Genomic DNA, 22,687 nt, shown 5'->3' with positions numbered 1-22,687 from the left:
TGGTGGCTAAACGTAGAAATAGGGTTTAACTAACAAGGTGGTGTACAAAGTATCCCATATTGATGCATTTGTAGCCAGTGGGATCTTCAGTTTTCAGTGTTACATTTTATCTGGTGGTTGTCTTGTTTTAGTATCTGTATTAAGCTCCCACATCTATTGAATCCCTTTTTTTTATAAAGGGTTGTTTTCCCCTACATAAAACAACTTTATTTTCTTACCTGTTAGAATTAGTTTTCAGGCAGATGCAAAGATACTTAATATGTCTAGAAATGAGCATAAAGTAAATTGACCACGGAGAATGTTTTCTCTATCCACACCATGTTCTCACCTTTTGTTACCCTTCACCCGTTTGCATCCCTGCAATATACCTTATTTTTTGTCCCATTACATATCGACTGCTTTATCACGAAACGACAATCAAATGTTTGATTCACTCCTCAAAAGCAAATTCAGAGCTTCCTCCATTAGAGGTGCAATGTCCACATCTCCTCTAATGGATGGAACTAAGGCTGTTAAAGTCCAATTTTTATTTTATGCCCTTCCCTCACTACTGGCAGAACCCTTGTGATGTTTAAATGGAATAACCAATATTAAATAAACATGAAAATACAACAAACTATATAGTAAAAAAAAAAAAAACCTGTCAGCTTAAAGGTGTAGTGTGTAATATTTGAGGATTTATTGACAAATGTAATAACTATGTTTTCAGTGGTGTCTAAAGACCTTACATAATGAACCGTTCTGTTTTTATTACCTTAGAATGAACCATTTCTAACTACACACACCGCGGGTCCTCTTACAGTGAAGTCACCATTTAGCACTGCCATGTTTCTACAGTAGCCCTAAACGGACAAACTGCTCTATAGAGCACTAGCTATTCTCTGCTGCCTCAGACGATGACCTCTTTGTCCAGTGCTTCTCTACGTGCTTCAAAAGAGAGGAGTGAGCAGTGGGTGGTTGCAACTCAACCTCACCTCTAGTTGCTGCTAAAATGTTTACAGAGCACCTTTTAAGGTAGCTACAAGTGTTAAATGTCAACTCCGATATCATACATGAGTTGGGTGGGGGTAAATTAAGCAAGACCTGGGGCCCGTTTCAATAAGGAAGTTCAACCAACTCTGAGTTTAAACTTGAACTCAGAATTGACTTACCCTTAGATGGGAAACTCTGAGTTTTGGGTTTCAGAACAGCCGAAGTGAGTTGGTTCAATCAACTCTGAGTTAAGCACTTGCACTCCAAACTATGAAAAGCCACGATCAATGGAGCTCCGAAATTATGATTCACCATGGCAACAGCACCCTACAAAAAGACGTTCCCATACTTCCGGGTCAATATGTAAGTGTAATTCTTAATTAGTTTAGTTAAGTTTAATTTTCATGGTATCCAAAAGGCAAAAAAGTTGATTGTGGCAGCAGCTAAAAATGAAAAATAAAAACATAATTCAATCAGGTAAAGCTTTAAGCATAAAAGGTTCATGGGTGTAGTTTTAATGACTTTACAAACATTTGACATATTAAATATCATTCAGTGTCCAGCAGCTTTAGCAGCAGCAGCTTTTCCCACATAGTGTAATAGACCCTTTTGTCTGTGATGACGCTGTGATGTGTGTTTTTTTTTTTTTTTTAATGTATGTACACAACACTAATACTTTATATTTTATTACTTTTGCATCAAATTTTAAAACAAGTTACCACTTCTGAGGGTGTTTCTAATACAACATCTATGGGAATGATGGTAAAAATTTACATATTTCTCTCTTTTCACTTGCGTTATCAATCTCTATTTTCCCTCTTTTTGAAAGGTGGGAAATCACTATTGTGGAGTTTTTCTTTTGCTATTTGAGCAAATGGGGACACAAAAAAAATCTCATTCACCGCTATAAAAATTAACCCAACTATGACGACTTCCCTCTGAGGAACCCGGAAATATGAAAATTCTCTAATCCCACCTGTTACGTTTATTAATTAGGGTAATACCATTAATATTTGACTTCTACAAAACACCAGCACCACTGACAGATGAAGAGGAGATGGAGGAAGAATATTAACATCCAACAGAAAAAAGAATAAAGTATTTGTAGGAAATAAAGTTGACATGAATACATGTAAATAAATGTATTTAACAGCTGTGGTTATGGGATATATCTCGTACTACCATCTGGCATTCTTCCATTCCACACAATAATCCGATTTCAGAAAGTGTGATGATGGGAATATGAGTGTCATCAATGCGTCCAACTACTAGAAATCCTAAAGGAAATTCTAATTATCAGGTTACTTCTAGAGGTTTATCAAGTGAACGTCAGGATCCTGTATAAAAGGACATGCCGTTTTTGTCACTTTGACAGTGTCCTCATGATGAAATATGAGCAATGAATGAATGTTCCTGCACTGCAAAAAATGCTTTTCTTGCTATGTATTTTTGTCAAGTGGTAGTTGATTTAACTTGTTTTAAATAAACTTCGCTTACTTTAGGTTTATTTTATAATTTTTTTATATTTGTACTTGAAATACGACAAAAATACTTTTGTGGCGTTTGAATGAATAAAGTATTTAAACACTGCTGGCGCTTTAAAAAGGGGAGGAGACTGAAAGAAACTCTGGGTTTACCAAAGAAAACCTGTCCTGACCAGGTTAGGTTCACAGAGTAAGCTACCCTGGTAACTGACTCTGAGGATAAGTTACCTCTCTTTCAGAAACGGGCTTGACTTACCCTGCTTTCTCGGGTTTGACTCCCATTCTGAAACCGAAAACTCAGTTTCCCTTATTTCACTTAACCTCCTTTCTGAAACGGACCCCAGCTGTGACGTCACAATCGTGTTGCATTGTGATCTATGAATCTGCCTGAAGTGCACATATCAAGTAGACTTGCTCCCTTGGTCAAAGTTGAGGGTCTGTCCAAAAAAAACTTCCCTCGCCTACTTGAAGTTGAACGCACTTCGAAATGGCAGCGGGGATTCCCTGAGGGGAAGTGATTACGGAAGTTCACGAGTGTATGTCTAAAAGTGGAGTTAAACCCAGCCCAAGTGCCTTCCCTACTTCACTTTGAATATTTCGCAGTATTTCTCAAAACTATACGTGTTATTGTAATTTAGTAAGTCGTGTTGAGGGAGAAGTGTTTTTCCTAATAGATTTAGTAATTTAGCATCCTTGGCAATAGATGCTGCACGTTTCAAACAGATGAAAACAATACAATTTGGCTTTAAAAGATTTGTCAAACAAGTCAAAATGAAAGCACATGTAAGGCATAAAATCTTAGTATAATTGTTCAGGTTCACAGCATCTGTATTCATTAAACAACAACTGAAAAATGTACAAATTTTGATACAGTTTTATACTTCATGCCACAGGTAGTGTCGGAGGTAGAAGATACATGTATGTGAAACAGACAGTGAGTTGAGTGGAATCTGTGTAAGGCATTTCAGCTTTATGGTTGAAAGGCTGAAAAGTGTCACTTCCTGATTTCAGAGTTCAGAATGTAAAAAAGTGATTGACACTGATTACACAACCAGTGTCATTCCATCACTTCCAGCGATTGATCCGACGCAGCTGCACGTACGCAAGAGTCAGACACACGCACATAATGCCTGTCAGGGCTACCTGGTTCTGCCAAAAACCCCAAGCGCTGTGGTCGATCTCTTGATGATCCAGGTACATGTCGCCTGTCATCCTGCCAGTCAGAGAGAGAGAGAGAGAGAGAGAGATTCTTAGTTGTGCAGCTGAAATCAAAACATCTCACTGACCTCTTGTGGCCACTTAAGCACAACGGCTTTGATAGTTGATAGGTGGCGCTATTGAGCTTGACTGAGTCCTACCTGGTGTAGTTACTGGTGAAGACTTGATCTTTTAGTTCATTGATGGCAAGTGCCTGAAGACAGACAGTTTGATTGGGTTACTGCTTAACTGCAAATATATAAACATCCTCAAATGTGTTGTAAAATCTTATATGGTCTTACATTGAAGCCATATCGGAAAATACTGGCCCACTTCAGCCAGGACATCCAGCTCAACATTGTATTCAGGTTCACCAGGAAACCCCCAAACACCTGAGAAAGCACAGAGGACAGGAAAATCAGTGCTATGAATCTCATGAGGGTTAGTATATAGACATGACCTTCATCTCAAAAATTGCCATTTACTTCCTAGAACTGGAATCTAAGAGCATTTTCACACCTATTTTGGAAACTGCTGCATTTTCTCTGTTTCATTTGCTCACTATTATTGGCACAATAGTGAAACAAAATAATCCATAAGATAATGACCCCATACACTGTGTATATGTATGCACATGTATGTACAGTCAAACCAAAATTTATTCATACACCAGATTAGGGCCGAAAATCTAAATCTCAATTAATTGAACATTTTACCTCGATTACGATTATTTTGCTCTTTTGTTTTTTACTTTCCTTTTTTTGCCCACATAGTTCACTGGTTTGTACTGTAAATATGTTCAACTCTTAAAGGGGATATTTTTTTCTAATGAAAAAGTGAATTTCTTTGTGATTTTTAAATACTTGGAGGAAACAGCTCACTTACAGCAGTTATTGTCTATGTGTCGTAACATTTCTTACAGATTTTTGTTTGTTGTACATTAGATAAATTAGAACAGTAAGCCTACATTACATGTATTTGAATGCATTAATGAGAGAGTGACTGTGTGTGAATTAGTCATACCGTCTCTATTCATTATGAAGCTGTGGTTTGTACTTCCTTCAAAGGTAGACAAATCTATGCTATAACGGTTGAGTTTCTAAGCTACTTTAGTGACAGCATTGAAAATGGGTGCGGCTCAATCGGCTCCCTTGTTCAGTAGTCAGGGCACTGATCAGGGAGTCCTGGAGGGCCACTGCCCTGCAGAGTTTAGTTCCAAACCTGATCAAACTCACCTGCCTGTAGCTCTCTAGTAATCCTGAAGGCATTGATTAACTAGTTCAGGTGTGTCTGATTAGGGTTGGAACTAAACTCTGCAGGGCAGTGGCCCTCCAGGACCGAGTTTGCCCATCCCTGACTCGTGTCCTGATCAGTGACCTGACTACTTAACTAGGGAGCTGATTGAGACGCACGCAATGAGTTTCTGCGCTCCTCTCTGCGCGTGATCTTCACGTGATGTGCGCGCTATTGTCTGTACGAGTGTTCGTGTGTCACAATATATCAGGCATTAGTTCAACATAATAAACATCTGATGGTCTAAAATCACTTTAAATGTTCAAACGGGCAGGCCTTAAAACAAACAATTGACAAAGTTTTGTGAGGACGCTTCAGGGCGCCCGCCTTGTCAGAGACACGACACAACTGAGCTCTCTGTGTTACAGAAAAAAGCTCACAAGCTATGAACGGAGATGTTTGGCATATTGTTGTTCTTGAATAGTGTAAAATAGCTTGAATGTTCAAACTGGCAAGCCTTTAAACGCATTTAATTGACAAACTTCATGAGGACGCAAGTGAAAGTGATCTGGCTTCGGGGCTTGCGTGCGTGTGTGTGCGTGTAGCAGCGCATGCAAGAACGCTGATTAACTTACCTGTATAAATTGTGTAAAACATGCAATTACCATAGTAATTCTGAGCATCCAGATTATATAAATAAAGATAACTGCCCCTGAATCTTTCCGTGTGCCTGCAAACTGCACTTGATGTGACTGACGGTGACTAAAACTAACCGATATGGGAAAATTACGCTTCGATTACTTTTCGATTAATCGTCCAGCCCTACACCAGATATTTTACTAGTGGGTGCAGTACACTATAGTTCATTTATGTAACTGAGGATGGCAAAATAAAGTAAACTGTGACATATTATACCCAAAAATTCTTCATACAGTGGACTACCAATAAAATTGATAGAAAAATTTGGGACCAAAATGATTCAGACACTTTGACCTGACCATGTTTTGCTTAAGTTTTTTTTTTTAATGCGCACTTTTAAACCACAGACTGAACAAAATTAAGCATTGCTTGGTCATTGGTTGACCTAAATTGTAATTAACTAATTGTGTACTTACATTTAACAGCTGAGAGCTGATTGGTTTATTGTAATCCATTACATACCTTTCTATCAAAGTTATCTGACATTATCAAGATGAATTAGTTCTGACACAGTTTAACTCTTGAGTTCTTGTCATATTTTATTACCATTTTCGAAACTATAGCGAATAAACTGATAATATGAGAAAAAGTTGAAGGTGTCTGAATACATTTTGGTGTGTGTGTGTCCTTTGAAATGTTCAAAAAGCAAACACAATCAATGAGAAAATGCAACATTGTAACTCTCTTTTGTAACTAAGCAAACAACATACATTTCTGAAAACACTTTCTAAAAAGGGGCCATTCACCCAGAACACATTTTTGTATTTAACTCTTTCCCCGCCAGTGTTTTTGAAAAAAGTTACCAGCCAGTGCCAGCATTTTTGATCATGCAATATATCAAAAGAAAGAACAGACCCTCTGCTTTAAAAAAATAAATTAAAAAAAAGTTGTATTATAGCATGCATCCTTTTTTATCAACACCTGCATATTGGTATGTTTCATTTAAAAAAAGCAACATTGAGCAAAAGCCTGAGAAAATCGTGTTTTTGTCAAAGACTATGTCTAGATCGGATTCTGAGCGATGATCAAAACACAGATGGAGTAGATCGAGTCCATCAACACCCTCAAAGCTTCACAGACCTAGAACTCGTCCTGGGTCGACCTTTCATTCAGTAACATTAAGCAGTTTTGATTTATATGCTGATGATCACATTATTTTACATATGCATCTGCTTACATATGATTTCATCAATGTTGGAGAAAGAGTTAAAAAAAAAAAGCAGGACAAAGGTTAGAGGAACTAAGAGATGCAAGGTCTAGTGATGTGTTTTGGTTGAACTTTTTTTTTAATTTAGCGCAAAAGACGCTGCAAAAGTTGCAAGACATGATGGTTAAAATGGTCTGCATAGAAAAACAATGAAAACATGCTCTGTGTGAACCAGCCCCTAAGTAAATATCTTCTGATCCACCAAACTCACCATCATAATGACAAAAGGCAGTGCGATGAGGATGTTAGCCATGGCGAAGGAGCCCACGCTGGCACTGACCAAGAAGGCCAAGCTCACCGCTGACAGACTGATCATACTCATGGTCAAACAGTACAGGAAGAACGCCTCCACGTCAGGCTTCAGACCTGAACTCATAAAAAGGGCCGTTTAAAAGTTATTCATGTGATTTATGTTATACATTAGGACATTTCCATTGCCTATACTTCATACAATGCTATCAATTTGTGACATTTCTCTTGCTTCATTCACCATTTTGTATTACTGTTGCAATTCATAATGGGATTGTCTTATTGGAGAAGGACACATGCAACATTTGGCCAGAGAAGGTATCATGGAAGCTAGAGCCACTACTTACCCATCATGAAGTACGGGATGGCAGAAAAGATGAAGACGGGGAGGATTCGATTTGGAAGGAGGTCAGCAAACACTTTAGACAGGAAGTAGACAGAGGTGCGGTAGAAACCACTCGAGTTCTCATGGCTGAAAACGAGAGGAACATGTGTTGATGGACTTCATCTATTAGGAATAACAGGTTGGAAAGCTCATGTTCAGAGGTTGACTCACATGAAGAGCACTCTCTCGCTGATGAAGAGCTCCACTGCAGACAGATTGCCAAACACCATGTTGATGACCAGAAAAAAGAAAGCTCCCGTTCTGAAAAGAAAAAAGAAAATAGTCGATATCTACAGTGTTGACCTTCTCAGTGTTGGGCCTTCTCAGACCCTTAGCAGCTTCTGGGCCAAATCCTGACTGATGGCGAAGCATTCTTGTCTTATTCCTGCTCGGAGTTGCAATTTGTGGGCTTGTCCACTCGCCATTTGAGGATTGACCACAGGTTCTCTATGGGATTAAGATCCATCCAAAATGTTAATGCAATGATCTCCGAGCCACTTCATGATCACTCTTGTCTTGTGACATGATGCGCTCATCATGTTGGAAAATACATGGATCATCACCAAATTGCTCCTGGATCACTGAGAGAAGTTGCTCTTGCAGGACGTTTTGATCCCATCCTTTATTCAGGCAGTGTTTTTGGACAGACACACACACACACACACACACACACACACACACACACACACACACACACACACACACACACACACACACACACACACACACACACACACACACACACACACACACACACACACACACACACACACACACACACACACACACACACACACACACACACACACACACACACACACACACACACACACACACCTCAATTAAATAGCCTACTTTAAAAAAATAAAACATATAAACGATGCTCAAATATCCATTTAAGCATGTGTGCTTATTTTAGTAGCCTACTTCCGTCAGTGAAACAACTTACTACAGCCTGTAAAACATTTTAATAAATATCAGTAAATAATGGTAATATAAATAATATAAGAAAGTTAAATATTAGTAAAAAAAAAATTTTTGTTTTATATTTCCCCACAGAGGTGCGTCATACCGCTTTGCACTGAAAGGGATGTGGGACACGAGCAGGAAGAGAATGACACTTTTTCTAATATCTTCATGTTTTTTCCTGATGTTCCAAAACTGACACTTGTAGTGAAATTGTGAAGAACGAAATTATCTTCCGCAGGATCAAGAACTTTAGGCTTTGTTTGATTGTGCACTGCGAGAGAAAGCGAAACTAAAAATCTCCGGCGTACGTGTAAATGCGCTATACACATAAACTTGACGCACCTTAAGTCTAATAACAAGCACAAACTGTGTTAAATAGAATTTGAAGTAAAATGTATCCGTCCTACACAGTTTTCTACTTTACCACAGTAAATGATGAGAATATACTCCTAATTAAAAGCAAACAAAAGGAAGAAACGAATATAGATAAGAGATTCCATGTCCAGTAGAATAAAATGGAGTAAGCCAATTGTTAAATTCGTGGAAAATCAGGTGACCAGATCGCAAATCGCAGGCAAAGCTTAAATTTGGCTCACTTCAAGCCTACCTCTCTCGTTCGGCATGAATCCATATGTTTCCATGTAACATTTAATTGCGAACCTATTATTTATTTTGTAAATAAAGCCTTGTGCTTCACCCATGTCATAATATTCACGTTAAAAAAAACATCAACAAGAAAAAAAAAGTTTTGGCCGACCACCGCCGGTGCTACTCAACCGCGGTGGTAAGGTTGTCATGTTTACCGGCACAGCCCTATGTTCACCTTTTCTTCTCCGAGTCCGAACAATCAATTTTTCAGATGTTTCAAACAGACAGAAAGGGGTTTCATCAGAAAACCCAATCTTCACACCAATCTTCTGCTGTCCAATCCTTGTACTTCCTGCAACATTTCAGAGAAGTGGCTTCTTTGCTGCACTTCTTGTCGTCCCAATTCTTCGCCTTAATGTGCCTCACTGTTGCCAATATTGAGCAAGCTCTGCACTGGTGGTGACACGATTCAGTAGGAGATGGTCCTGGACTTGCTGGACACTCTGGGGTGTCCTGAAACCTCCTTCCCTGCAGCTGAACCTCTCTCCTTGAAGTTCTTGACGATCCGGTTAATTGTACAGGTGCAATATTCTTTGCAGCAATTCCCTTCCTTGTCAGGCCCTTGATGCAAAGCGATGATGGCTGCAAGTTTTTCTTTGGAAGTTACTATTGCTAACACAAGCAATATACACTGCCCGACAAAAAAAATCATCAAAAGTCTTTGGGATGTACTGGAGTAGACCTTACAGAGTGCTTGACTCTTGCATTATCAATACAAGATCTTGACCAAAAATGATGCACCTCTTGATGGAAATCTCCTTCCAACACATCCTAAAGACTTTCAATGAATTTAAGGTCTGCAAATTCATGTATGAAAATGATTCTTCTCAACCATTCTTTCACAATTTGAGCCTGATGAATCTTGACATTGTCATCCTTGAATATGGCCGTGATGTGTCTTCCTACATGGAATGTGTAGCTTTTCATTTCTTAAACAACCAACAATTAGGGTTAGAAAAACTGTTGCCAAACATATAACATGCTAGAAACATAAAAATCACTGCAATAATGATCCAATCATAGACTCTTAAGCATTAACCTATTTAAATCCAAACAGCCACTTTTTGGCCAGGCAGTGCATATTCATAATTCACGTACGATGAATGCAAATTAACACTTATTTTGAGCCATGGATCTGGTAGCAGGTACTCACCTGTTCTGAAGAGCCTCTGGTAAAGTGTGTGGGATCTGGTAGTAGATCAGTCCCACTAAAATACCAAAGAAAATGTTGAGGAACAGTTGGGCATAGGACGTCTGAGGATTCCTCAAGATGTTTCTTACAGTGCGGCCACTCACCAAAAGAAGCTGCAACGTAGACATATGCTCATCACAAATGTAAAGAGGTCAAGTCAAGTCACCTTTATTTATATAGCGTTATTTTTTATAATACAGACTTCAATTCTGCTGTAAAAAAAAACGTAATCATTATTCAGTTGAAGAGCAGTGTTGATTAAGTTTAGTTCAATAAATGTGTAAAGTTAATCAATTATGGAAGGTCATCCATTGATTTTATCCTTGTTTATCTACCTGACGAGCTAACATAGTAAAGTTAACCAGTAGCTTCTACGTACCTGGTAATAGAAAGGTGTGGCGTAACCGACCCTGTCACCTTTAGTGACCTCAGCGTCAAGCCCATCAGAAATCTGACTGAGTCTGTCTTTCACTTTGATGAAATGAGGGGAGTGTCTGTAAATTACTGCCAGAGGGTTCTCATTTTCCGCCATCTCCTCACTGCTGATACACTTTTCTATAAACACACCAAACACCGATGGTTAGCTGATCACATAGTAGCCCATGAATTTAAAGGAATTCATACCAGGAATAAAAATAAAAAAATACAAGAAATGTTCATGTGAAGTACCAAAAATGATATACAGTAGTGGCCAAAAGGGATGTCCACATGGGATATTTGTTTATAATGACTATACAAGTATGATTAAACTATCAATATACAGTACACTATATTGCCAAAAGTATTGGGACACTCCTCCAAATCATTGAATTCAAGTGTTTCAATCACTTTCATGGCCAAAGGAGTATAAAATCGAGCACTAGGCATGCAGACGCTTCTACAAACATTTGTGAAAGAATGGGACGCTCTCAGGAGCTCAGTGAATTCAAGCGTGTTACCGTGATTGTCCACTCGTCCATTCGAGGAAATTTCCTCACAACTAAATATTCCACGGTCAACTGTTAGTGGTATTATAACAAAGTGGAAGCAATTGGGAACAACAGCAACTCAGCCACAAAGTGGTAGGCCACGTAAAATCACAGAGCGGGGTCAGCACATGCTGAGGCGCACAGTGCGCAAAAGTCACCAACTTTCTGCAGAGTCAATAGCTACAGACCTCCAAACTTTGTGTGGCCTTCAGATTAGCTCAAGAACAGTGTGTAGAGAGCTTCATGGAATGGGTTTCCATGGCCGAGCAGCTGCATCCAAGCCTTACATCACCGTCAGATGCAGTGGAGTAAAGCACGCTGCCACTGGACTCTAGAGCAGTGGAGACGTGTTCTCTGGAGTGACGAATCACGCTTCTCTGTCTGGCAATCCGATGGACGAGTCTGGGTTTGGTGGTTGCAAGGAGAACAATACTTGCCTGACTGCATTGTGCCAAGTGTTAAGTTTTGTGGAGGGGGGATTACTGTGTGGGTTTTTTTTTTTCATATTAAACCCTACGCATTAAGAATGGGATGTAAAGTTCATGTGCATGTAAAGGCAGGTGTGCCAAAAATGTTGGCAATATACTGCATATATGGTTGGGAATTTATAATTGGTTAAATTAAGGAATTTACCTGACAAAATTATTTGGCAAAAAAGGCAAAAACTACGGCTAGAGGTTTTATTTTACAATGCAAAAAATGCATAGAAAAACAAAACCTCAAAGTAAAAAGCAAGCACTGACCACTACAACATCATCGTTTTTTTGCGTGTTCATCATTTCTTAGTATGCCAGCCTTCTGGACAAAAAATATGTTAACCAAGGCTGCTCACTATTTGATAAAAAAATACTGTAAAAACAGTAATATCATGAAATATTATTACAATTAAAAAGATTTATATAAATGTAAAAAATGTGAATTTTCAACATTATTACGCCAGTCTTCAGTGTCACATGATTCTAATCATTCGAATATATTGATTTGGTGCTCAAGAAACATTTCTTATTGAATAGAAAGTTTAAAAGGACAGCATTTATTTTGTAACATTATAAGCAACTCTACTGTCAAAAAAAAAGAAGAAAAAAAAGAAAGAAAAACCCAGCACCTGATTTATGGTTTTGAAATTGAGGAAGGACAGTTCCATTTGTGACATCCAGGAAGAAGTCTGCCGGGTTGTTGAATGGCTCACACTTGTAACCTGTGACACAGTGATACAAGTTTGAGAATCATAGTACACATGCAATTATACAATTAGCGAATCATTGCTCATTTGCATTTGATTTTTGGATTATCATCAATATGTTGGTCAGTACCCAAGTCCTCAAAGTAGGTAATGGCTTTGTCGGCGGCCCCTGCATAGATGATTTCTCCTTTATTCATGAGGGTGAGGTGGTCAAACTGGCGGAAGATGGAGTAGCGTGGCTGGTGAATGGAGAAGATGACAGTCTTGCCCTTTTTGGAGAGCCTGAGAAACAAAATAACAAGTGTTATACAAGTTCACATGGGCTCCAAGTAAATGATCAAAACATCAATCAATCCCTTACTTGCCCATGATCAAAACTGACAAAAAAAACACCCTGTAACGTGACTGTGCTTTGCATTTAAAGTGGAATGTGTTTTCTTCTGACAGCTAAGGTGAAAACGTTACATGTTGTGCAACTTTCTGGTGTCAATACAACTTAAACTCATCTGTGACAGGCTGTCATTTACCACACATCATTATTTTGACTTCAATTTAAAGCACAGTAATATGTGTATGCATTTGAATGGATGTCTATGGGAAGAATGCACCAGAAGGCTTCAAAGCTAGTACTTTTTTTCAAAAGCACTTCATACAATGTTTTGAAAGGTCAAACCACACTTTTATGAAAAGGGTGAAGTATCCTACGGCTTTTTGTTGCCTCAGCATATTAACCCTAAAAAGACAACTGTATCATATATCATTCACACATTTCGATTGCCTCTAAATGATCAACAAGACAAAACTTTGCTGAAAAACCTTCTGTAGACAATTTACGGCATGTCTTGTCGTCTGATTGATAGTTTTTATTTTTAGTAAAAGGCCTTTTCATATAATTCTCAAAACATCCACCTTCAGGTTTGTGACGCATCTTTTTGCAGTGAAATCTTTATTGATTTTTTAAAAAATGAATGCAAGAATATATTTTATATTGTATTTCAATATTTCAAGATGAACATTTACTGGAATGAAGCATCTTAGATTTACTTGATTATCCATACATACATACACATATACGTGTTTGTGTGTGTGTGTGTGTGTGTGTGTGTGTGTATACTGTATATGTATATATTTTTTATATATATATATATATATATATATATATATATATATATAAAATCATGTTAAAATGTGAAATAAAAAAACTATACATTAGGCTTTTGAGTAATGGTTATTAGATTAATTGCTATCAGAATTAGCAACAAAATCAAAAGCAATGTAAACCTAAGTTGATCGTAGAGACCATTGATGGCAATGTTCAAAGATCATCTTAGGCTTACGATGACTTTGGGAAACGCAGCCCTGGTGAATGCGCTTCACAGAGCTGGAACAAGGTGAGCATTTGTAGGTCAAATTGTTATTATTTTTCTGAAAATGACTGATTGTTTCACTAGAGAAGAGCCTTATTAGTCAGCTGGGGTCGTGTGGAGCCCTTTGAAGCTGCCTCAATATGGATTTTGGACTGTCAAAATGGTCTACATTGGGCACCATTCACTTGCACTTCATGGAGAAAGTCTTAGAATATTTTCCTCCAAAACGGTAATTTCTCTTCCGCTGAGAAAATAAAGTTATATACATCTTGGATGGCCTTGGGTTGAGTAAATAATCAAGAAGTGTTCATTTTTGGGTGAACTATCTATTGCTTTAAGCTGGGTTTAGAGAAATTGTTTTTTTTTTTAAATGGCTTACTTGTAGTGAACCTAGAACAGTGTGTTTACAGCAGGAAGTAGGTATATTTGATAAGAGAGTGAAGTACTTCTGCAGTAGTTCCATGATTGAGTTGGCAGTGTTGGCGTCCAGGCCTGTGGTGGGCTCATCCAGGAACAGGAGAGAGGGGGAGGTGATGAGCTCCATACCGATGCTGCACCTCTTCTTCTCTCCACCAGAAACACCTCGCAAAAACATTGTCCCAATCTGAGAGAAAAACAAACCATGTAAAGTCCTGTCGGTATGAAAGGACACATACCTACTGTCACACAGTATATACTGACATAGCGCCCAACGGTATTGTTGTTGATTTAGAAATAGTTTTTGTGTGACAATCACACGTGACCTTGAGCCAGATTTTTCACACGCTCAGTCTCAAGAGAGGATGTTTTGTTCATACCAACACAACACATCATTTTCAACATTCCTCTTCATGATTACCTTAGTGTCTGCGCAATCTTTGAGGCTGAGCTCCTGGATGACGGATTCGACCCTCTTCTCTTTGTCCGATGAGGAATACTCCTTTCGGGACAAACGAAGATTGGCGGAGAATGCCAAGTTCTCTCTTACGGTCAGAGTACCCATCAGAATGTCATTCTGAAAGACAAACAAAAGGAAATGATGTATGATTTCATCAAATTCTTCCAATTATCTAGCCATTCTTATACAAATACTGTGTAAAATTAAACATTATATACACTACTGTTCAAAAGTTTGGAGTCAATCATTTAAAAAAAAGAAATGAATACCTTTATTCAGCAAGGACACATTACATTTATAAAAACTGACAGTAAAGACATTTATAATGTTACAAAAGATTTCTATTCCAAATAAATGCTGTTCTTTTGAACTTTCTATTCATCAAAAAAAATCCAGTAAAAATGTATCACAGCGTCTGCAAAAATATGATTACACATATACAAAATAAAATACATTAAAAAAGTTATTTTAAATTGTAAAACTATTTCACAATATCACTGTTTTTACAGTATTTTGATCAGATAACTGACCCCGGTAATGTATATATAATTTCTTTAGTAATGTGCCTTTTAGATAACTAAATTAATTGATTTAAAGGGGTCCTGAATTGAGAAATCAACTTTCCCTTTAGCTTTTGATATAAACGGTCATGGTAATATAAGAATATCCTGTAAGTTTCTGAGCTGAAAACTTCCTTGTTAATCAAAGAAAAGCTTTTATTGACACGATCGATCTCAGAATATGCCACACCTTGATGTTGAAGGGGCAGGTCAGATACCTGTGTCTCTCCTTTTATACACCTATCCTTCTCAATGTTCATATATTCAGTCCTTAAAGAATATCTAGTATGTATGTCTCTCTCTGGCGAAGGAGAGTGATGGCTGTATCTTTGTTTAGGTATTGGGTGTTCCTTTGATAAATGTCAGGATCCGCTGACACTAACTAGAGTGTGATATACCCTAGGCCTAGTGCTTTTGTGTGTGCGTTGCATGATCGGTGCAGGGCCAATATTGAAGATGGACGTTTTCCGCACACGACACCAGACCTGAAGACGCCTTTCTAGGACCTCCTGGGTCATTGTGATCTAAATCTAGTTGTGGGAAGACAACTAGTCTACCCATTTTAGTGATATGCTCTGCTATCTATCCTTGTGTGGAAATTTACCGTGACTGTGCATTTTCTCTGCCAATCAGAATCATTCAACATGGCAGTAATGACGTGGCTAGACCTTGAAAACAGTATAACTGTTCAGAAATTCTATGTACGTTATGCGGAGGCGGGGAGACTGTTAGAGGGAGTGCGGCCTACAAACTCCTTGTGAGCTGGCTTCTGCTGATGAAACTGCAAACTATTCTTCAGTAAATTTTTCTTGAATTAATCTAACTCTTGGTCTTAATTTTTCACTACTGGTCCTGAGTCCTAAGCTGTTACCCCAACAATGTCATCGTGTGGTGAAACACCGCCTCAACAGAAGAAGAACAACGCCTGATTCTGTAGCCCCGCCCACCAAATCGTGCTAGACATGATACAGGCCAACATAGAGCTCAACCGGATCGAATTCTAAGCAATAAAGATATACCGAATGAGCTTCATTCGGATTCCAATATTATGAATGCATGGATGAACTTTATTTTTAATGAATATTCAGCTCACGTGGGGAAGACATTGCGCATTTGTTCCTTCATTTCACCACGGATTCGTTTGTAAACAAGAGACTGGATTTGCAGACAGGATGAGATTACATAAATGAATGAAGCAACACACTTTTTTTTCTATATGTGATAGTATTGCATTGTTACAGATCGTATGATATCTATTAATTATGTGTACGTGTCTAGCTGAGCATAACTTAGCATGCTGTCACATGTATGGGCCAGGGCTCGCAAAGCCCAACGTCCCGGGGCAAGACAAGCTACCAAAACGTAAGCCTGGCCTGCCGACGGGCTATCTTAAATAGTGAAATAACATTCCTGGACCAGCTTTATATTAGGTGGCCTTAACTACTATGTACTAACATTTTAATTAACCATTTGATACAATGCACTTAATGTGTACATACATGTTTTTATATTGTACTTGAAAATTAAAAATTAATTATTAAAGTATTATTGAAGTATTAAAAATACCTGCATGTAATTACATCTGTAATTAATTTCTGTAATTACACAGTTGACAATTCCCTTACACCTAACCCTACCCTTAAACTTACCCATACCACCACACCTGTCCCTAACCCTACCCGTATCCCACCTCAATATCAGCAAAAATGTTTTGCAATACAATCTGAACACAGTAAGTACATTGTACTTATTTTTTGATGTAAGTACATAGTAGTTAAGGCCACCTAATATAAAGTGGGGCCACATTCCTTTCTTGATGCACTCTCTTGACTTGATATTTGAAGGGCTTGTACGCGTGCATGCGTGTGTGTGTGTGAGTGCGGTTCACGGTTATATCCACCGATCGGGCGGGCCAAGTAATTAAAAAAAAATATTCCAAACAATCACGGGTGGATGAGAGATAAATCATTGTGTTTGTTTGATAAAGATATTTTGCGAGCCCTGTGGGCGATTCATTCCGGTTGCTGTTTTCCCACAAACTTTCAAAACAATCCCCACATGTACTGACAGGGGAGCTGAAGCTCATTAAATATGCAAATATTATCCAATCCTAGCGTGGGTGTTTACTTCCAAGTCTTTAGTGTGGCACGCCCATCAAAGCTGAGACTTCTAGGAGAGAGCCTCAAAACCAGGGCAGAAAATAGCCTATTACTTAATCATTATGATGTTTTCGAATGTAAAAACCACGCAAACATCATAAGTTGACCTCAGACAACAGTATAAAAAAATTAAAAAGCCAGTTCATGACCCCTTTCAAATATTTAGAAAGCGACAGTTTTGTCTCCCCACCTGAACTACATATGCAGAGCAGAGCCTGAGGTCAGAGGTCACGATTGTGTTGTCAACAAGAACTTGACCGGATTTTAAGCCCTTAGGATCTTTCCGTCCTGCAATCACATCCAGAAGCCTGGAGACAGACACACTGAAATTAATAGCATATATTATATACAGAGAACTACTTAAAAATTAAAGACTTAAAGGGATAGGAAACCTAACAACACTGGACTTCAGTCATAGAGGATTGGAACGACATAAAAATGAATTTCATTTTTGGGTGAATTTTCCTTTTAAAGGGATAGTTCACCCAAAAATGAAAATTAGCCCATGATTTACTCACCCTCAAGTCATCCGAGGTGTATATGACATTCTTCTTTCAGACGAATAAAATCTGAGTTATATTAAAAATGTTCTGGCTAATTCAAGCATTATAATAGCAGTAATAGTTGCTCTGTTTTTGAAGTCCATAAAAAGTGCATCTGTACGTCAAATAACATGCTCCACGCGGCTCCGGGGTGTTAATAAAGGCCTTCTGAAGCGAATCGATGTGTTTGTGTAAGAAAAATATCCATATTTAAAAATGTATTTCATTTTTTTCTTTGGCTCTGCATTCAGCCGTCCCCGCGCCATCACTTCCGGCGAATAAGGTCAAAATACATGCAAAATACCGGCGCTATCATAGATATATACATAGATTCCTCATTAGTGACTGTGCTGATCGGTCGAATGAGGCATCTACGTATATATATATCTTTGATCACGCTAGTAATTTGACCTTATTCGCCGGATGTTATGGCACTGGGAAAACTAGATGACATTCGTCTGATAAGAGGTAAAAAAATAACAAATACTGTTCAGTTTCTCGTAGAAACCGATCGTTTCGTGTCTTAAGACATCAATGTGTCGCCACGAGCCGCATGGTTTAATAAGGATTCGTATGTCTATGTGTTTTTACTCTCATTGCTCTCATACTCTAAAATATCCCTATTGAAACTCACTTGTTTTGATATTTTAACTAATGCAATGAGATTCAGATATCAAATACTATAAAAAAGAATCATGAACATGTGCTTACGATGTCTTTCCACTTCCAGTAGGGCCCAATATTGCATTCATTCCGGGGTTTATGATGCCACTGCAACAGATTGAAAACACCAACTGAGAACATCATTTTTTGGACTGCGTTCAACTAGACATGGATCTCTTCAGATTGCGAGCATCTGTGAACTGTATTTCACTGTTTCTTCTTAAATACCCATTAACTCTAACATTAAAAGTAATGGTGGTTGGCCAATATGAGTTTTTCACCATCTAGAGAACAAGGTGGCTGATATTAATGTCCCATAAACTGATGTCCCTTACTTTTGAGTCTTCGGTGTCAAATGATCATTCAGAAATCATTCTAATATGCTGCTCAAGAAACTGTTCTTGTCATTGAAAACAGATTTCGTTGTTTAATATTTTCATGGAAACTGTGATACACTACCATTCAAAAGAGGTGTAAGTAATATTTTTTTTTTTAAAAAGAAGAAGAAATAAGAAATTAATACTTTTTTCCCAGCAAGAAAAAATTTAATTGATCAAAAGTGACAAATAAATGCTTTTGAACTTTCTATTAATCGTTCATCTCTCATGCTTTCCACATTGGTGGTTTCAAAAACTTCTTTCAGCACTGATAATAATAAAAAACATTATTAATCATTGAAATTGGACACCAATAATAACTGATAATAATTGAGCACCAAAATCATCATATTAGAATGATTTCTGAAGGATCATGTGACATTGAAGACTGGAGTAATGACGCTGAAAACTCAGCTTTGTCATCTCAGGAATAATTTACTTTTTCCAAATATATCAAAATAGAAAATACAATATTTTAAATTGTAATAATATTTCACAAACGTTGGGAGCATGAAAGTCTCTTGGTATGCTGAAGCATTAAGAGTTCTTTTCACTGGAACTAAGGGGCCAAACCCAACCCCTGAAAAACATCCCACACACCATAATCCTCCCTCCACCAAACTTTACACTTGACACAATGCAGTCGGCAAGTACCGTTCTCCTGGCAACCGCCAAACCCAGACTCGTCCATCGGATTGCCAGACAGAGAAGCGTGATTCGTCACTCCAGAGAACACGTCTCCTCTGCTCTAGAGTCCAGTGGCGTGCTTTACCCCACTGCATCTAACACTTTGCATTGTACTTGGTGATGTAAGGCTTGGATGCAGCTGCTCGGTCATGGAAACCCATTCCATGAAGCTCTCTACACACTGTTCTTGAGCTAATCTGAAGGCCACACAAAGTTTGGAGGTCTGTAGCTATTGACTCTGCAGAAAGCTGGCAATTTCTGTGCACTGTGCGCCTCAGCATGCGCTGACCCTGCTCTGTGATTTTACGTGGCCTACCACTTTGTGGCTGAGTTGCTTTTGTTCCCAATTGCTTCCACTTCGTTAATAATACCACTAAAAGTTGACCGTGGAATATTTAGTAGTGAGGAAATTTCACACATGGACTTATTGCACAGGTGGAAACCTATCACAGTACCACGCTTGAATTCACTGAGCTCCTTAGAGCAACCCATTCTTTCACAAAAGTTTGTACAAGCGTCTGCATGCCTAGTGCTCGATTTTATTCACCTGTGGCCATGGAAGTGATTGAAACACCTAAATTCAATGATTTGGAGGAGTGTCCCAATACTTTTGGCAATATAGTGTATGAATAAAATACAATTTTGGGCATGGCCCTTTTTTGCCCTGGAGTGTAGTAAATGCTTAAAGAACCGATAGGTGTGTCCAAACTTTTGACTAGCAGAACATGTCATTACCTGACATCTTTGAGGATGTCCTTTTCAATCCACTGCCTACTAAACATTCCTAATCGTTCCTTGACACGGTAACGGAGTTGATGGAAGGTGACAGTGGGGCCTGGAGTCTGGAAACATGGCAATGACTCCTCTGTGTCTGTCGACGGCTGCTCGTTTACAACCACCTCATCCAGCATGATGCCTTCTTCTGTCTACAAGAGATGCATGAGGATTTCAATAAACATTTCATTTGTACCACTGATATAAACACATACAACAAAAGTCACACAAAAGTCTGCAAATGTGTCAAATGTATAAAACATTTTTATTATTTTGATACCTCTTGAAAATGAAGCTGCTTATGTTTAACGATGATAAAATGGTAGACTGAACATTCAGAAATTTGCTCTCATCACTTTGGCTTTATTAACAATATCTTTAATGTTAAAGCAATGGCAAGAAAACGATCAGGATAGCTAGCAGGATGAAATAAAGAGCCATTGCTAAGTGAGAATTTGCTTGCATTAAGGTTTTCATATAACCACCTTTTAGAAAATTGCAGTCATTTTATCAAAACGATGTAATTTAGGCCTGGTTTCACAGACAGGGCTTAGATTAAGCCATGCCATACATCAATTAGGGCATTTAAGTAGCGTTTATAAACGTGCCTTGAGGGGAAAAACATTACTGGTGTGCATCTTAAGACAAAACAATGGCACTGACATATATAAATTAATGTATTAAAGTTAGACAAACCACCTAAATAGCACAGAACATTTATGCAATCCATTGCTACGACTTACTGATGCTGGTGCTGCTGTTATTATTCCACAAAAATGATGTCACTTCCTGGAGTATGAACCTGGCTTTTGTTGTTACTGCAGTAACAGTTAAATATTAGGGTTGATAGTCGAAAAGCGGCTCTTATTTAGAAACAGTTTCATTGTTTAGTACGAACCACCGTGTTTACTACAGTAGTATTTACTGAATCGCCGCTGTTGAACTAACAACGTGAAATCTTTGTTTGTTTTTTAACAACGTGGAAGCTACTGTCATTTTAGAGAATCACACAGCGCGAATCATACAGCGTCCGATTCCCAAACGAACGAATCTTATGAGCCGGTTCATGTTAGTGAATCATAAAAAATAAATATACAGCGCAGTTGGTTTTTGACTCCCGAGTCCCGAAAATATGACTCGAAGAGCTGGTACATACTGCATTCGTTATTGGCAAAACTTAACTTCCTGATTTACTGAGTTCCAAACAACTTTAAAAAACTGATACATCAGCCTGGCGTGAATTTAAGTTGTCTTCACTTCCCTGTCAAGATAATCAACCTTGCCGTTATTTGCTTTTTAAAGGTACACCGTACACGGACAAGCTGTATTATCAGTAGATTTCGAGCGGGTTGTCCTACTGGCCGGCCTTCACGTGCTATCGGAATTATCGTAAATACGAGTTCCTAGTTAAAAAATGAACGCCCTCACAAGTCAAATTTTGAATGCGACGAGTCACGACTTCAGAAGTAGGAAGGGTTTAGTTATAAATCATGCAGGAATAACGAAATTGATCACGCTTTAGAAATTAGTGTTCCGGTGTCCCATAAATCGCAGGCGAGATCGTCAACAACGTTTTACTATACGCTTTGGGCTCAAGAAGAAATGTATCGTTCTGTTATATAATGCTGATGCTTCTCACTGTTGTTCGCGGTCAACACTAACCTATCGTTATGAGAAATTCAACCAGTTTAATGCTAAGCGTGAAAGGCAAAGTAGGCTACACTGCAAATATCTTCAGAATTTCCCATTTATTTACCCCAGTCTCTAAGTAGCCTATATTCTCCTCTTTTCTTCTTTCACGTGGTCGTTTTTTTATATTAAACTCATAAAAAACATTAAAAGAAAATGCGTTTACATACCATGTTGAAGAGATGTGCTCCGGTGAGGGGGTTTTTAGGCAACCTGTGGTGGTCCTGACTGACCTCCTGCCTGGTCAGTTTGTATGGGTGGGTGGACTTTAACGCACACTTCCAATATCACAACAAAGACGACACAACAGACGATAAACTGTATCTCTCCATATCTGCATTCTGTACATCAATGTAGATCACAGCTTTACAACCACAGAACTGCTGCAGGATATTCATACAGAGGTAGGCTATGAACAGGTTTGTCTGCCTCCTTTTTGAACTATCCATTTAAGTTTGTTTCTTCAGGCAAAAGGCAAATAAGTGAGGGGGAAGTGAGGTCAGACAGAGCTGACACTTACAGATTACACATCTGAGGAGTGTGAAATATCAGGTTAGTACTGTATGTTGTTTTCTATTTGAATTATCGCAATATTTGAAAATCCCT

At 38.4% G+C, this 22,687-nt stretch overlaps 1 protein-coding gene across 3 annotated transcripts; it reads right to left on the bottom strand.

Annotated features, from left to right (window-relative positions):
• Positions 1–1,467: 1,467 nt before the first annotated feature.
• On the bottom strand, positions 1,468–22,565 carry abcg2c (ATP-binding cassette, sub-family G (WHITE), member 2c). 3 transcript variants are annotated; one of them, XM_079841954.1, is made up of 16 exons: positions 22,252–22,565; positions 20,354–20,544; positions 18,603–18,662; positions 17,540–17,657; positions 14,592–14,747; positions 14,200–14,357; positions 12,517–12,668; positions 12,309–12,401; positions 10,615–10,790; positions 10,197–10,348; positions 7,598–7,687; positions 7,389–7,513; positions 7,004–7,158; positions 3,956–4,045; positions 3,815–3,867; positions 1,468–3,669 (listed from the first exon to the last, which is right to left on the bottom strand). In XM_079841954.1, the coding sequence occupies exons 1-16, from the start codon at positions 22,252–22,254 to the stop codon at positions 3,522–3,524; spliced, it is 1,920 nt and encodes a 639-aa protein (XP_079698080.1). In that variant the 5' UTR covers positions 22,255–22,565; the 3' UTR covers positions 1,468–3,521. The 3 variants fall into 3 exon arrangements, with proteins under 3 accessions (XP_079698080.1, XP_079698081.1, XP_079698082.1); XM_079841955.1 differs by lacking the exon at positions 22,252–22,565 and adding an exon at positions 21,136–21,986; XM_079841956.1 differs by having other exon boundaries at positions 1,634–3,669; positions 10,197–10,251; positions 10,611–10,790; positions 22,252–22,463.
• Positions 22,566–22,687: the final 122 nt, after the last annotated feature.

This window comes from Gobio gobio (genome assembly GCF_949357685.1).
Source record: "Gobio gobio genome assembly, chromosome: 18".
Taxonomy (NCBI): domain Eukaryota; kingdom Metazoa; phylum Chordata; class Actinopteri; order Cypriniformes; family Gobionidae; genus Gobio; species Gobio gobio.
Note: the sequence above shows the minus strand (reverse complement) of the source record. Positions and strands in the feature narration are given on the sequence as shown.